General features: G+C 33.6%; 1 protein-coding gene across 1 annotated transcript in view; it reads left to right on the top strand.

Annotated features, from left to right (window-relative positions):
* The window catches only part of PKHD1L1 (PKHD1 like 1), a 160361-nt gene that overhangs the window by 63354 nt on the left and 78967 nt on the right, over window positions 1-18040 (top strand). Inside the window, exons 28-40 of the mRNA XM_008001368.3 lie at window positions 2777-2887; window positions 3791-3955; window positions 4928-5049; window positions 6706-6838; window positions 7361-7556; window positions 9176-9318; window positions 9741-9845; window positions 10471-10659; window positions 11410-11580; window positions 12142-12368; window positions 13139-14123; window positions 16589-16837; window positions 17800-17949. Of these exons, the coding sequence (XP_007999559.3) occupies window positions 2777-2887; window positions 3791-3955; window positions 4928-5049; window positions 6706-6838; window positions 7361-7556; window positions 9176-9318; window positions 9741-9845; window positions 10471-10659; window positions 11410-11580; window positions 12142-12368; window positions 13139-14123; window positions 16589-16837; window positions 17800-17949 (2946 nt within the window). The remainder of the gene's footprint in view (window positions 1-2776; window positions 2888-3790; window positions 3956-4927; window positions 5050-6705; window positions 6839-7360; window positions 7557-9175; window positions 9319-9740; window positions 9846-10470; window positions 10660-11409; window positions 11581-12141; window positions 12369-13138; window positions 14124-16588; window positions 16838-17799; window positions 17950-18040) is intronic.

Here is an 18040-nt window from a genome sequence, read left to right on the forward strand (position 1 = left end):
CACTGAGGCACTTTTGTTCAACTGTACTAGCTAGGGTATTAAGTGGAGTCTTTTATTCTATGAGACCACTTCCTCTAGGAGAGTTAGTATTAAAAGGCTAGTAACAAGACATGATCGTGTCCTAGATTTGAGAATAAGAGATGTAAAAATTATTGCCAGGAACTCAATCTAAGGAACACATTATACCATTTCTTCATAATATGTTATTGCCTCAAAAATGTGATTATGCTTTGTGTCTGAGCAACTAAGGACTGAAATAAAACAGCAGGAATAAGGATAGTAAGGGATGGCTTTTTTTCAATCAGAACAATAAACACAGATGCTATAGTTACATATTTAATCTTTATGGATAGTAGGAAAACTCACCAACTAATTTTGTAGTGGTATCTCCCAAAAATTATTAAAATTTTAAAAATATTGCATTTTTATGTTGAAAGAATATATTTTTCAGACTTTTTAAAATAGTGATGATACTAACTTTGGGATAATTCAGATTACATTGGGTTAAAACTCTCAAGAATAAGGATTTAATGAACTTTAATTTGGTTATAGTCCTTTGGTATACTTATGTTTATATCCACTCTTGCATTTTATAATGAATTTCCAATTTTTTTTTTTTTTTTTTTTTTTTTTTTTTTTTTTTTTTTTTTTTTTTTTTTTTTTTTTGAGGCTGAGTCTTGCTCTGTCACCAGGCTGGAGTGCAGTGGTGCGATCTTGCCTCACTGCAACCTCCACCTTCCGGTTTCATGCTATTCTCCTGCTCAGCCTCCCTACTAGCTGGGACAGCAGGTGCCCACTACCATGCCTGGATAATTTTTGTATTTTTAGTAGAGACAGAGTTTTACCACGTTGGCCAGGATGGTTGATTTCCCACTTTTACGTGCACTTCCTGAAAAATGATTTCTTACCCAATATAGGAATCTGAATTGCCTTTTGCCACATTTGGATCATTTTTAAAATTGTGAAAATATAAGCATAAAGAAAACTACAAAAATACACATACTCTTCACTGAAAATTAACAGCTGTTAAAATTTTGTCATATTTACTTCCGATCAACAATTTAAGAAAGAAATATTACAGGAACAGCTAAATTTCTCTTTAAGCACCATCCCTAGACCTAGTCCCCTACATAATTCTTGAGGGGCAATCACAGTGATTAATTACTGTGTATGTTTTCTTCCATGACACTTTAAATACCTTTTGTATATAGCACACACACATATATGGTCATTTTACCAGTTTCATAAGCTTACAAATGAAATATTACAATGTAAATATTATTTTGCATATTTCTTTTGTCATTCAGAATTCATTTTGAGATATATTTATGTGGTTTTATGTACACCTAACCCATCACGTTAAAGTATTTCATGAGTGCACCAACTTACCTAGTTCCTCTATTGATGGACATTTAGATTGTTTACAAGTTTTCACTTTTACCAATAAGACTATACTGAACTTTCTTGTACAAACCTCCTATTGCATATGTGTTAAAGCTCCTTTAAGATATATACTGAGACATAGTATTATTGGATAACAACTGGTTGGATGAGTATTCAGTTTACTAGATGACCAAATTGCTCTTCCAAGTGGCTATACTACCAGCAAATATAATAGCAACATTAACCCCTGTATCTTTGCCGATATTGGAAGTGATCGACTTCCTAATTTTAACTATTCCAATGGGTAAAAGTTATCACTTTTAAAACGTTTATTCTATTCCTTTATTAGTAATGCACATGAGCATCTTCTCATATGTTTCTTGGACATTCAGATTATTTTTTCTGCAAAGTGTTTAGCATCGTTTTTCCCTTTTTCATTGAATTCTCTTTTAAGATTTACTTGTAACCATTTACTATATTTTATGTTTACCAATCCTTTGCACACGGCATCTCTCAGTATATTGTCTGTGCTTTGGTTTAGTTCTTGTTTATGAAAACATTTAAGTCACTTATTTATTCTAGTTTATTTATTTATTCCATTATGGTCAACCCCATGGCTTCATGTATCATATTTAAGAAATCCATCTCTACCTCAAAGTCATCAAGATATTTGATTATATTTACTTCTAAAAATTTGAGTTTTATTTTTTGTTCTTAGCTATTTAAATCTATGTAGAATCTATATTGTGCATGGTGTTACATAAGTAGGGTGATCATGTATGTATTACATATATGATTTGTTAAAGATAGATATGTAATATCTATCTATCTAATCTATCTATAATTTGTTGATCAAACCTGGACACTTTTAAGAGGGAATGGAAAAATCTTAAGTTTAAGACGCTGGAACACAGGTGTAAACCAGAACTGTCCCAGGCATTTTGGGATGTATATCACCCTAAACAGAGGACAGAGGAATCTTATTTTCTTTTCAAATGGGAAGTGTCCATACCACTAATTGTGTGATTTATACTTTCCTCATAAATTTGCAATGGCAAGTCTGTCATATACTAAGTTACAATATAGAGATGTCTACTTAATTTCTTTATTATGAGAATAATTTGTTTCTTTATCTTATGCCATATTTTCAGTCAGATAATTCTTTCCACTAGTCTCTGTCAACACACAGATTCAAAATATGAACATACGTAGAATAATTCAATGGAAATAATGGAAATAAAAAACCATTGATAAATAAATGTGGATTTTTCTCCCTGTTTGCCTATTAGGCTTGCTGTTTATATCTTTTGAAGATAGGCTTATTTTTATCTGAGAAATGTCTGATTTCATAATAACAGATATTAATATTGTTATTTAAATTGATCATTTTTAGGGTCCTATGAAGAAGGCACAATTCTAACCATAGTGGGTTCTGGATTTTCTCCTAGTTCAGCTGTATCAGTCTCAGTTGGACCAGTAGGTTGTTCTCTTCTTTCTGTGGATGGTAGGTCCTTATAAAAACTATTAAGTCTAATTGTTCTTATCTAAGATAAAGTGGAATCAAAGAGCAGTATTACAATTATTTGATCATGTACAATTATCATGATCCATTATTACAATTATCATGATCCCTATGGGGTTATGAAATTGGCAACCTGATCTATATAATGCCTTATCTTTTAAATCTTTGATTATGACCACAGACTATTTCACTGTTGTACAGTGTCTTTATCCTATAATAGTTTAATTTTATCCTTTTTTCCCCTTCATTTGGAGGTTACATGAAATCTTTTTTGCATCAGTGTGTCTCTGGGATGCAAAAATGTATGAAATGCTTCTCTAGTGTTCCATGGTCCTGTCTGCCCACGTTTTGACAATGCCATGCAGGAAGAGCACGTGGCCAAGCTGGTCTCGAACTCCTGACTTCATGTGATCCACCTGTTTCAGCCTTCTAAAGTGCTGGCATTACAGTCATGAGCCCCCGCACCTGCCCTTCATTTAGTTTTTGATCATCTTTCCTGATAAAACCTGGTATTTTGCACAATTTTGGACATAATATATCTGACCAAGAATTTTAGAATTATTAATATAAAAGCTTAATAAACTAGCTTTTTAAAAAATTATGACAATAGCCTGTTTTGGGTACAGTAGCATCAGAAGTAGATTGTTTACTTTGCTTTCATTCTTGGTTTACCTATTTTCTAGGAGTGTCTGATTCATAGCCTCAGGTAGTTTGCAAGGATTATTCCTCTTAAGATTCCCCCACCCATTAATACATGATTCGTTTTCTTTGGATACACTTCTTGAGATCTAAAAATGAAGGCCAATGTTAGTATTTGCAAGCATAACTTTTATCTCATAAAACCATTTGATTTACCATTTTCTTCATCTTTTTTTTTTTCACAAGAAAAAGAGATCAAGTGCCAGATTCTGAATGGAAGTGCTGGACATGCCCCAGTTGCTGTGTCCGTAGCTGATGTTGGACTAGCACAGAATGTAGGGGGTGAACAGTTCTACTTTGTTTATCAGAGTCAGATCTCACATATCTGGCCTGATTCTGGAAGCATAGCAGGTAATGGTTAATGGTTTAAACAGAGAGAAAATTGCATGCATTTCCATCAGTTCAATGTGCTCTTTCTAGTATGGGGTGAAGGGAGAGGAGCCCAAAGCTTCCTCCTATAGAACAAAGGAGAGTCTCCTTTGAGAAGGCCCAGTGATTAAATGGCCGACTAATTCTTTTGTTTCTTACAAAGCACAAGTCGGGGTGCTGCTTATACTTACATCTTAGGTTATTGAATTAATATCATCAATTATTACATGTTTCTATAACAAGCACATCAATTATGTCAAGATAAGATTTATTAGTTATTATTCTGCTTACCAGCTGCTTCATTTGTAACCACAGTCTCAGTGGAGCTCCTTGACCCAGAAAAAGTTCTGGGAACAAACTGGGGAAAGGAGGGCTAACACAGAGGATGGAAAGAACATAACACGTTTTTCCTGTCCTGCTTCATTTCCTTTGTACGTTTGTTTTTTTCACCAGGCATAGTTTACGGTTTTGTGCTTTGGTTTTGATCCTTTTGGTATGCTTTTATTTTACATTATTTCATCGCTTATTTTTAAAGTTTAGTTTTCCTTTTACTTAGAAATATTAAAATTTGAGATTTGGTGAGAGTCTTAATTCACTCTCCTCTTCCACCCACAGAATGGTTGAGTGAATAGAAGCAGCATACATTTTTGTAGGATGAAGGCACTGTGAAAAATAGCAGATGCTGCTGCCAATGCCCCAAAGCAAATGTGTGTTGCAAATCTATGTTATTTCATTAAATCACTTAGCCCAGCTCCTTTATGGTTCCGAGCATCAGCACCCAGGCTCAGGTGTGTCATGGTGATTGTGCTCATCTCAAGTCTGGTCCTTGATCTATTGGCCAGTCCATCTCTTGGATAATTAGACAATTCTCTAATGAGTTAGCTGTTATTAACATTTCTTTTTGTTATAGTTGAACTGGTTTTGTTGTTGTTTTTGTTTGCTTTTCTTATGAAGGTGGTACACTACTGACTTTATCTGGATTTGGCTTTAATGAAAATTCAAAGGTATTAGTTGGAAATGAAACCTGCAATGTGATTGAAGGGGATTTGAATAGGATAACCTGCAGGACACCAAAAGTAAGACCTCTGGTTTCGCTCATTTTTTCCTAAGTCTGAAATATTATAAATGAGGAGACATCTCAGTTTGGGGAGTGGAGTGGTGAAACAAGTGGTGTATTTAACATAGAAACTGCAGGGTTTCTGTTATGCTCCTTAAAACTTCTTTCTTCCACATCTTTCCACTAAGATTAAAAGATAAAATATTATCTCCACATTCAACATACTTAAAATCATGAAGAAAAGAGACACATAAGCTAATATTAAACAATGTATTTCATTTGAATTAATAGAAGTAGTAACAAAGTAAACATAAAACACAGTGGAGGGAGGGTATCAGAAACAGTTTCACAGAAAAGTTGATGTCTCATCAGAATTTGAGGATGAATGAGAGTTTACCACATAAATTTAAGGATGAAAAAAATTAGTACTCTAAAGATTTCAGGAAAGTAAATCTAGAAATTAATAGTTTTCAAAAAATAATACTTTTTTTTTAGACAGAGTTTCGCTCTGTCACCAGGCTGTAGTGCAATGGCACGATCTCGGCTCACTGCAACCTCTGCCTGCTGGGTTAGAGCGATTCTCCTGCCTCAGCCTCCCCAGTATCTGGGACTACAGGCACACACCACCACGCCCAGCTAATTTTTGTATTTTTAGTAGAGATGGGGTTTCACCATATTGGCCAGGATGGTCTCAATCTCTTGACTTCGTGTTCCACCCCCTCCTCAGCCTCCCAAAGTGCTGGGATTACAGGTGTGAGCCACTCCTCCCAGCCAGTAATACATTTTTAAATGTGTTAAAGTTTTAGTTTAAATGTATTAAATTTTCAGTTTCATAAAAAAATTGAAGTTCTCTGTGGAATATTGTATCCTAAAATCAATCAAATTGTTCTTTATTTTTAAAGCATAGTTTTAAAATTTAAACTAAGACTCTGGTTTCCTTATTAAATATCAAAACGTAATGAATACTGTCACTGACTTTTAAAAAAAATGTAGCAGAACAAATGGGGGTATTTTGTATTTGCAATCTGCAGGAAAAATAAATTTGTTTTTTGGGCTAAATGATGGAGATGAGAATTGAGGGGATATGATAAACTAAAACTTACTTTGTTTACGATATGTCAGTCAGTTAAACACTGAGTGTGGATTAAATAAATACTAGATGTGAAAAAATGTTTTTCCTAATTGGGAATTGCATAGATGCTATATCTGCAAAAGCATCAAATAGTTTTCTTAGGGGGTCCAAGTGCTTAGTCTTGAACTCTGGAACAAGGTCTTCAAAAGATATAATGATGTGATTTGTCAGAGAAGAGAAATAAGAACTATACCTGTCTATTTTAAAAGCAAAAAGTCAAACTTTACTATTTAATGCTTTATCAAACAATCAATTCTCCAGAACATCTCAACAATATTGTGGAGCCATCAGAAATCCAATAATATAGATGCGTTTGAATGGATCATAAAACCCATGAAACTACCATGTCATATAACTTTATTTTGAGAACTCAAGCATGTAACTTATATTTGACACCACAACTTTCTAAATATATGAAAATATATGAAGGCTTTGAAATAAAACATCTTCAGAAGTTTATTTTCAATAATCTATTTCTTTTCAGCCCTTGTATTTCTGTATCTCAACAATTAATATTTTCTAATTGTTTTCTTCTTATTTTAGAAAACTGAGGGTATAGTTGATATTTCAGTTACTACCAATGGATTTCAAGTCACAGCAGGGGATGCTTTTAGTTACAATTGTTTACAGACACCAATTATAACTGATTTTAGTCCAAAAGTACGAACAATACTAGGTAAGAAATTCTTCAATAAGATCAGTCATATCTTATTGTCATATGTATAAAAATTTGTGTGCACGTATGTATGTATACGTATTATCATATATATGCATGTATGTATGTATACGTATTGTCATATGTATAAAAAACATTTCTAGAAAGGCTTTTGAAGCATAGTTTCTTGTGCAGTTTTGCTTCTTAAAATGAAACCAGTCATAGTTTTATGTGTGTGTATGTTTTACCATAGATTAATCTATTTATTATTTTATATCGAAAATATGCAATAAGGAGAAAAAGGGTAATATTTTTTTAAAAAAGACTTTGTCATCTTTTTTCCTTTTGAGCAATTGAATGTACATTTCATCCCTTTGTGGCTGCTACCAACTCTTTCATTGTTTTTCCTTTTGCCTCTCTAAGTGCTAGGATTTCCTAAATCCAATGAAAGATGAGAGATGAATTGATTTATTTAATATGCACATTTCACACTGGATAGCAAGTTGAACTTTTTGCATTATTTTTAAAATTTTAAAATACTAGGAGAAGTTAATTTAACAATTAAGGGCTATAATTTTGGAAATGAACTCACACAAAACATGGCGGTGTATGTTGGAGGAAAAACCTGCCAGATTCTTCACTGGAACTTCACAGATATTAGATGCCTTTTGCCCAAGTTGTCTCCTGGAAAACAAGATATCCACGTAGAAGTCAGAAACTGGGGTTTTGCATCAATAAGGTATGATAATGAACACAAACTTGATGGAGTTGTGGAACACATGGGGCTAGTGGAACTGGGATAGGAAAAGAAGTAGGCGTTAACCTTTAGGGGTTGCTCTCTTTACCTTTCTACATCTTCTTTTGCAAAATATGCTGAGAATATCTCATAGAACTGTAGTATGACACCTAGTTTTGAGACCAATACCATTCAGATCAGGTTGTAAAATTCTCTGTACAACTAGCCTTATGTATATGTCACATGACTTTGATTCATTCAGGAAATGCGTATCAAGTAGCTTCTAGGGGCTCAGTGCTGCTGGCTGGATTTACACTGGATTAGAGGGGCATCTCCCCTGCATTAATGGTGCTCACAATTTTCTTGGAGAGAGAGATTTCAAACAGAAGATTACACCGAGAGTTTATTGTAAATGTGAAAAATACTATGCGTTAGAGGTACTAGGTGCAGTAAGAGTCTATAATAGAGAGAGCTGACTTATCCTGAGCATTAGGGAAAGGTTCTCTGTAAAGGTAACAATTAAACCAAGAAATGGGTAGGTGGTGGCCATTTGAAGGAGAGGATGCAGAGAGTCTTTCTCCAACTCAATATTCTGTAAGGACTTAGTATTTCTTTTTCCCTGAGACTGTTTGTTAACTGATAAAATTTTAGTTCTAGTGTGGGGAAGTTATTGGTTTAGAATACTTAGAAAAGGAAGATACTGAAATTTTATGGATACAAAAAGGCCAATAAAGCTAATGTCAGAGTAGAAGGAGATGACTGCAGCAAAATCTTGCAAGAAGTAAATGAAAATGAGCAACATTAAACATAAACCTCAGCACTACATCCATCTCCTCTTGGTTTCACAGGGCAGAGCTTACATGGGTTCTGTATTGGCTTGTGCTTTAGCTTGACGATATAATGGGTGAAATTGACACCACACAAAATTGTGTATTCAGATTCAAGAAATACCACGGTTATGCTGTGGAAGTTAAAAGTTAACACAGTGACTCACGTGAATTTTTCTGCCTCTCTTAAGTTACGAGGGAAGTTGGAATGTGGAAGTCAAATATGTCATATCAGAAAAGCATTTACATTTTGAAGGCCTCCTAGCAGACGCATTGTCTGTAACCAAGCAAAATAAATTAAAAACTCTCTCCCTGAAGTAGTGGGAAGGGAGACCCTGACAAGTTTTCAACAAACATGGAATAATAACTTCAAATTAATTTTACAAAACTTTGATTACTCAAACGTGTGAGATTTAATTACTATTTTTAAAGCAGAGCTACCTTTTTGTTTTACTGTAATGAAAATATAAAATATTTTTAAAAATCTAATGTATTTCTTGTGACCTCAGTTCTCATAAGCATATTTTTCCATAATATTGTAGGATCTTCCATCTCAAATTCTTCTGCCATTAGAATGTTCAGAAATGTAATTTTCATAGTTAGGGGAAAATACTGAATATACTATCCAACCAAATCAAGATTATGATAATTGCCAGATTGTCTTTCTTGAAAAACTAATGTATAATTAAATATCCAATTATTTCCTCTTTCTAAAGAAATCATATCCTAGCAAGGGTTTAGCGAGTTAAACCAGAAGAAAGCTCATTGAAAAATGTATCCATTTTTTTTTCTCAGAGACAAATTAAATTCTTCAATACAGTATGTTTTGGAAGTGACCAGCATGTTTCCACAAAGAGGCTCCTTGTTTGGTGGAACTGAAATCACCATAAGGGGTTTTGGATTCAGCACAATACCAGCTGACAATACCGTGCTGTTAGGTAAGAGCTTCTTTCATAGGAAGGTGATTATCATTTTTCTCAGCTTAAAGGATATACTATAGGTGCTGAGTTATTATATGAATATTCTAAATCACAGTTTGATTTTGCTAGTAGTATAAAAAAAGGTTAAGTGTATTTGGTTAAAGTGATAGAGATAAACTGAATAACTACTTTTGATTTCAATAAATAATTACTGTGTATTTAATGTGTATGCAACATATAGAGTGGAGGAGTTGTTCTGCAGATAATGAGTACTCACACATGATTACTATCAGAAAAGAAGTACCGAAGATCCTACTATATAAGGCAGAGTTTTTTTTAGGGTCTTGGCTGTCGATGAATTATACTTCATCTCTATAATTCACAAAAAAATTTGACGAAATGTTTGCTTTTTAAAAATATCCAGTATTTATTCTTTCTAGGGTCCATCCCTTGCAATGTTACATCATCATCAGAAAATGTCATAAAATGTATTCTTCATTCAACTGGGAATATATTCAGGATTACTAACAATGGGAAAGATTCAGGTATCAGCCATTTATATACTATGAAAAAATGGAAGCACTTAAACCTGAAATTAATTTGATTTTTATTTATTTTGTATTTCAAATTATTGAGAGACTGAGTACTGTTATTTCTTTTATAATTTGTCGGCAGTAACTGCTTGACATAGAGGGTCATATATAGAGTGAATTAGCGGTAGACTTGAGTCTAGAAGGCTGTACTTTACAGTTTCCAACTTCAGGAATTGCCATTTGGTTTTGCTGTAGTACAGAAACTCCCAAATTGTAGTTTATTATCAGTCATGGATTTCCAAATGAATATTCCAAATAAAACTGATCATAGCTTTAAAAATATTCTCTGTAAGCTTTCTAAGCAAATTATTTATTGACTTCTAATTTTTTTTTTTTCAAATTGTCTGTTGATCATCACTTTTGGAGTTTTGTGACTTAATTTTTCCTTATCTTCTTTTTACCTTGCTTTCCAGTACTTCTATTTGTTTTTGTTAAGTGCTTAAATTATGTAAGTAATTAAGTTTTAGTGTTGATTAAAATGTTTTCACTACTGACTGTACATAAATTGCAATGTTGTCAAAGATAATTATTAAGATATTCTTTTTCTTTTAAAATATGACTCAATTCTTGTTCCCAGTACATGGATTAGGTTATGCCTGGTCACCATCAGTCCTAAATGTGTCTGTGGGGGACACAGTGGCATGGCATTGGCAAACACATCCATTTCTTAGAGGGATAGGATATAGGGTTTTTTCTGTCTCCAGTCCTGGAAGTGTAATTTATGATGGCAAAGGATTCACAAATGGAAGACAAAAATCTACATCAGGTATGTTTCTGCTTATTGGGTTTCACATCATGCCACTTCTTCCTAGATCTAATAAAATGACATTTTTTGGTAGATTTAATACAGTATTTTTACATAAGTAATATACACAAATGCATAAGGTAAGTTAGTTGGCATTTTATTGCTGTAGTAAAAATGTTAGCAGCAAGTGTAAGCAAGTTATTTTATACATACTCAAGTGAGTTCTGATATTAGAAATATTTTATATTGATTCTGTGATAATCAATCAATTGAAAAACATATTGTAAAAGCAAAATGCAATAAAATAGGAATATATGTTTAAATCAAACCAATCTGGTAGCAAGTGATGAACTTTGACTGACTGAAATCAATTTAAAATCAGTGTTTCTTATAGGACAGCTCAGTGTAAAATGTGCCTTTTAGATTGCCTGTTTTGTTTTGTACTTGTAAGATTTTGAACTTTTAACTCATGAAAAGAAATTCTTTCATTTCATGTTGAATTTTTCTTTAAATTTTGGTATGTTATGCTAGACTTGTCATGGTTTTCTAGAAAATCAATGCTGGATCTTGTTTGGAATGTAATTTCATTACACAAGATAGCTTTTAATAGTGAGTTTTCTTACTACATTCTGTTGACATTTCATACACTTGAAAAATAAGAAACTGTCATCTGCATGTGCATTTAAATGATCATTTCAAGTCGTTTTCAGTCCCTTTTCAAAGATGCATTAATTGCTTATATTTATTATATACAATCTCATTTTATGGCAGGTTCATTTTCTTACCAATTTACTTCACCTGGAATCCATTATTATAGCAGCGGGTATGTTGATGAGGCTCACTCCATTTTTCTCCAAGGAGTCATTAATGTGTTACCAGCTGAAACCAGGCACATTCCCCTGCACCTGTTTGTGGGTAGCTCTGAAGCCACATATGCTCATGGTAAGATGGTTAAAGATGGAAACTCTGTTACACAGGTGACCCAGGGTGTGTGTGTGATATTTCTGGAGCAGGTAGCAGATGACTGGGTCTAACTGTGCTTCTATCTTACTAGCCATGTGACCTTGAATGGGTTTGGGCTTCTCTGAGGCTGGAATTTATCCTCTAAAATAAGGATTGTGTTAATGTCTTCCCACCAGTCTCTCCCCCAGAATCCTTGTGTGCCTCAAGTGAGATGTAATGTAAAAAAGTTCTGACACTATGTATGTGCCTGGACATATATTAAAATGTAAGATGATGTTATTATTTTCCCCATGGGGTCTGGCCTTGGACAAACTGAAAAATAAATCAATTTTATATTCAGTTTTCTCTCTTTACTGTGACATCTTTGATCAGGTCTTTAATACTTTTGTACTACCTAAGACCCATTTGTCATTTTGTTTTTCAAAAAAAGATTTACCAGAATTTAAACCATCATCATCAAAATAAAAAGTAACACAGTTCAAAAACAGTTATCGTTCTAGAATGTTATTCATGACTTACAGGCAGTTCTTTTGTCTAAAGGAGGACCTGAGAATTGGCACTTGGGAAGCTCTGTGGCAGGCTGCTTAGCAACAGAACCCCTGTGCGGCCTGGACAGTACCAGGGTTAAAAATTCAAAAAGATTGCTATTTGAGGTTTCAAATTGTTTTTCACCATCTATAAGCAACATTACGCCATCCACTGGAACAGTAAATGAACTAATAACAATTATTGGACATGGCTTTAGTAATCTCACATGTGCTAATAAGGTAAGAATATAAATACCTCCTTTGTACTTCTATTACATGTTCCCAATGAAAGTATTTTGACGATAACCTTGTTATTTAATTTTTACCAGCTTTATTGAGATTTATCACATACCATACAATTCACCCATTTAAAGTGTACAATTCATAAACTTTTAGCATAGGCACAGAGTTGACATTCATCACACAATCAATTTTAGAACATTTTCATTACTGAAACAAACAAACAAACAAACAAACAAACCCTAAATCCCTTAGATATCACACATAACCCCTCCATCAATCCCAGCCCAGGGAAATCTCTAATCTACTTTCTGTCTTTATAGATTTGGCTGTTCTGGACATTTCTTGTAAATAGAATCATACAATATGCGGTTCATTGTGACCAAGTTTATTTATTTTTCACTCAGCATAATGTTTTCAAGATTCACCCAAGTTGTGCCACGTATCAGTACTTCATTTCTTTTTTTGACCTAATAATATTCTGTTGTATGTTAAACAATCTTTTATTTATCCATTCATCAGTTGATGGACATTTGGGTTGTTTTCACCTTTTGATTATTATGAATAATGTAGCAATGCACATTTATGTACAAATCATAATTTAATCCAAGAGATGCCTTAATCAGCCCCTCCCCAATTAAATTTATGAATAAAACATATTTATTTGCACATGATTAGCTTTTTAAATTTATAGTTGTTGCTAATACAACATTTATTTATTCTGGAGATATGTATTGACTTGTTTTATTTTGCATTCATTTCACTTACAGGTTACAATTGGTAGCTACCCCTGTGTCGTAGAAGAAAGTAGTGAGGATTCAATTACATGTCATATTGACCCTCAAAACTCAATGGATGTTGGTATCAGGGAAATTGTCACTTTGACTGTCTACAACTTGGGCACTGCTATCAATACATTGTCCAATGAATTTGATAGGCGATTTGTGCTTTTGCCAAACATTGACCTGGTGTTGCCAAATGCAGGATCAACTACAGGAATGACAAGAGTGACCATAAAAGGCTCTGGATTTGCAGTTTCTTCTGCAGGTGTAAAAGTCCTTATGGGTCATTTCCCATGTAAAGTTGTATCAGTGGATTATACATCCATTGAATGTGAAACATCCCCTGCTGCCCAACAGCTTGTGGATGTAGATCTTCTAATACATGGAGTGCCTGCCCAGTGCCAGGGAAACTGCACCTTTTCATATTTAGAAAGCATCACTCCTTATATAACAGGAGTCTTCCCAAACTCTGTCATAGGGTCTGTAAAAGTTCTTATTGAAGGAGAAGGTTTGGGGACTGTTTTGGAGGACGTTGCTGTTTTCATTGGAAATCAACAGTTCAGAGCAATAGAGGTTAATGAAAACAACATCACTGCTCTTGTGACTCCTCTCCCAGTTGGACATCATTCTCTTAGTGTTGTGGTGGGAAGTAAAGGCTTGGCTCTGGGAAACCTGACTGTCAGCAGCCCCCCAGTAGCATCTCTATCACCAACTTCTGGAAGCATTGGTGGTGGAACTACATTGGTGATCACAGGAAATGGCTTCTATCCAGGCAACACTACAGTCACTATTGGGGATGACCCTTGTCAAATTATTTCCATCAACCCCAATGAAGTCAACTGCCGTACTCCCGCTGGGACCACTGGAATGGTCGGTGTTAAAATCTTTGTTAATACAATTGCTTATCCACCTTTGCTTTTTACATATGCCCTGGAGGATACTCCATTTCTCAGAGGAATTATCCCAAGCAGAGGTACTCCAATATCTGCCTTATTATCTTGATATTATTGTATTGATAATATTTATTAGTATAGAATTGGAATGATATTTGTAAATAACTATTAAGATGCGTTTATAAATGATCCCACTTACACCTAATACATGGGATTCAAGTTCTGTGTAGTCTGTCTTGTATAATTATTTTTCACACATTTATGGGATAACAATTTTAGACAAATTTCAACTTCTATTGAGGAACAAAATTCCCGTTAACTTGACCTAAAAATAAGTGAAGATAGACCAAAACTGCTAATTCATTTATGTTATTGATGTTGATTTGAACTAGAAACTCCAGTTAAAATTCAAAAGTTGCAATCTTACTTATATTGAGAGTGTTTCAGAGTACCTTATTTCCATGAAACTACAAATGAGTATTAACTTATTAGCACACCAGAATTCTTTTTAAGGAGATAATTGGCACATTCAGTGGAGAAAATGTTATAAAATAAGATTTTCTTAATTACTTAGCATGACTCATTTTTCTAATTTAACAATAGGTTGATATATCATCTTGGTCCTTTGTCATTATGCTATGCTGTTTCTGATCATCTTTGAGCTATTAGAATGCTTATTATATATGCACTGAATTCTGGAGAGGAAGCTGTAGTGTAATAGTCGAGAGCTTGGCTCTCAAATGGCTCAAATTTTGGTTCCTTTAGTTTCTAGCGATGAAATTTTGGACAAGTTTTTTTAAACATCAATTTCTTTATTTATGCAGGTGCATACATTATAAAGTTAAAGAAGTTTATTCATATAATGTAACTTAGAATAGTACATTTAATGAAGAACTCATTAAATGTTAGCCTTTTAGAAAAGTCATTTTTAGGTTACATCACAAGAGAAATGTATCAGGTTTGTGTAAGTAGTATTTTCTGCCTTCAAAGAGTTTGCTGTCGAAATCTTTAATATGTCAAATTTGCTCATTTTGAAAGACGTGAACAATAGCAATGGCATATTTCTTTCCCATGTGGTTGTAATCATTGCAAATAATGGCATATGTTTCTTATTTCTATGGACTGTGTCTCTTCCTATCTCTGTCTTTGAATGATATTTTTTTTCAAAACAATGCATTCAAAGGTATAGGAGACTTGAAGACGTGTGAAAACTGAACTGTTTTTATTTGCTGAAGAGACAGACAACACTGAGAACAACACTGTTGCATTTGAAAGGCAAAATATCAAGCAAAATTAAATGTTAAGACCCATACAACTTTCTTTAGATTGTATCTTAAAAGTATTTCGGCCAGGCACGGTGGCTCATGCCTATAAGCACTTTGGGAGGCCGAGGTGGGTGGATTGCCTGAGCTCAGGAGTTCGAGATCAGCCTGGGCAACATAGTGAAACCTCGTCTCTACTAAAATACAAAAAATTAGCCGTGCGTGGTGGCATGTGCCTGGAGTCCCAGCTACTCTGGAGGCTGAGGCAGGAGAATCGCTTGAATCCGGGAGGCAGAAGTTGCAATGAGCTGAGATTGCACCACTGTGCTCTAGCCTGGGCGACAGAGCGAGATTCCATCTCCAAAACAAACAAAGAAACAAACAAACAAAATTATTCCTAACATGAAATATCTCTTTAGTATCTGTCATGTTTAAAATAAAATAATTATTTATATTTAAGCAATCCTCACTATGGTCAATTATATGGTAATTCTTTATTCTTATCACTTGAATTAAAATCACACTACTACTTGAGGGCACTGTGTTTGTAAAAAGTTATGTTGACTAATTTTCATTTAAAATTTAGCTATGCGAATATTCATTTGAACACCCTTTGAAAAATTCCATATGTTTAATGCCCTTGATGTACATTTGTCAAAAGAGGGAAGCAAGAGAACAGTCAGAATCTAATTATTTGTTCTATGTGCACTCATTCAAGGCATTAACATCAACATTCACCTACAAATTTTAAATTAATTCCTTTTTTCTGTATTTACTATCTTACACCATTTACATATCGTAATTTGTTTACCAAGTCATACCTATCAAAAACGTTTGAATTAAGAAAAATGTAGTCTCTCCTCAAAAGAGTTGCTAATGTCAGGAAGGAAGGTACCAAAAATAAAGATAGTAAGCCTCATCCTTAAAATATGCTCTAACCCACGCTGCTCAGACATTCATACTTCCTAACTCTAGACCTGCTCTTCTCTCCTCCTCTCTTCTCTATTAGCGTGAATTAGTAACTTACAACTCAATAGAATGGACAGAAAGGCTGGAAAAATAATAAACATTAAGATAAATCACTTATAATTAATATACAGTAGACTGTAGGGTATATTGTAGTCAAAATGTATTGTATGACACAGCATGTATTGTTAATATTTATATTAGTTTTAAAACACTAGGTATTCTTTTATTTATAAAAGTAAAGAGGTATATCTTTAAATGAGTGTATATTAATAGTTAGATATATTTATATAGTGTGCTTTTTTTTTTTTTTTTAGGTCCACCAGGAACTGAAATTGAGATCACTGGATCCAACTTTGGCACTGAGATCTTGGAAATCTCAGTGATGATAAATAACATTCAGTGTAATGTAACCACGGCCAATGATAGTGTGTTGCAGTGCATCGTGGGAGATCATGCTGGGGGCACATTTCCTGTTATGATGCATCATAAGACAAAAGGCTCAGCCGTGTCCACAGTTGTATTTGAGTACCCGCTTAATATTCAAAATATTAATCCAAGCCAAGGTAGTCATAAGTATGCAGGAAACTGCAGATATTTTGTTTCAGAAAATACTTATTTAGAAACCTTATTTAGAAAATAATATGTTCTTCAAACACATAAAATTTCTAGTTTTATGTGTTCTTTTTTTTTTTTGAGATGGAGTCTCACTCAGTCTCCCAGGTTGGAGTGCAGTGGTGCGATCTTGGCTCACTGCAAGCTCGGCCTCCCAGATTCATGCCATTCTCCTCCCTCAGTCTCCTGAGTAGCTGGGACTGCAGGCGAAACACCACCACGCCCGGCTATTTTTTTTTTTTTTTTGTATATTTGGTAGAGACGGGGTTTCACCGTGAAAATTTCTAGTTCTTATGGCACAATACAAATATTTTTCTTTATGTTGCAAATAAATAAGCATGTTAAGTGTATAATTACTTATTTCAAAATACTAAACTTTAAAATATAATACCTTATATTTCTTAGTGATGTATGATTAATTTATTTAAAACTTAATCCTACTTAAAATGATAGTTATATGTGAAAATGTTTCTTAAATGATGTTTAGACATCACTGGTATGTAATTATTTCTACATAAATTAGTATCTTTTTTATTTAAAAAATTTTTTTGGTTAAAAGCCTTAAGAAAGTATAAATAAACCAATCTACTTATAATTACAATTGTAATTGCATAGTCTATGTTTTGCCTACTCTGAAATCCTTTGTGACATCTCTTTTAAGTAAAATTTTAGTTCCTAGAAATAGTTCAAATAAATTACCAAATATGACATTTACTCAGTGAGGATTTTAAAACACTACAATCAAAAGAGATTCAGTTGCATTCATAGAATAATGCACTATAATTTCAGTTCTAAGAAAATCTTCATTTAATGTAACTTACTTTTAACATTTAAAATAAAGGTAAAAAATATGTACACAGAAGAGGTTTTATTTTAATTAGCTTTGTTTTTCCTTTTTATTTGTCTTCACTAGGGAGTTTTGGTGGGGGTCAAACCATGACTGTGACAGGCACTGGATTTAATCCACAAAATTCAATTATATTAGTTTGTGGCTCAGAATGTGCAATTGACAGGCTTAGATCTGATTACACAACATTATTATGTGAAATTCCATCTAATAATGGTAAGTTGTCAGAAAAAATAATGGAAGTCTTTGAGAACTAGTTAATTTTATAAAGATCAGTTAATTTCTTTTTTCAAGTTACTGGGTGCCT

Source organism: Chlorocebus sabaeus, chromosome 8 (genome assembly GCF_047675955.1).
Source record: "Chlorocebus sabaeus isolate Y175 chromosome 8, mChlSab1.0.hap1, whole genome shotgun sequence".
NCBI classification, from domain to species: Eukaryota; Metazoa; Chordata; class Mammalia; order Primates; family Cercopithecidae; genus Chlorocebus; species Chlorocebus sabaeus.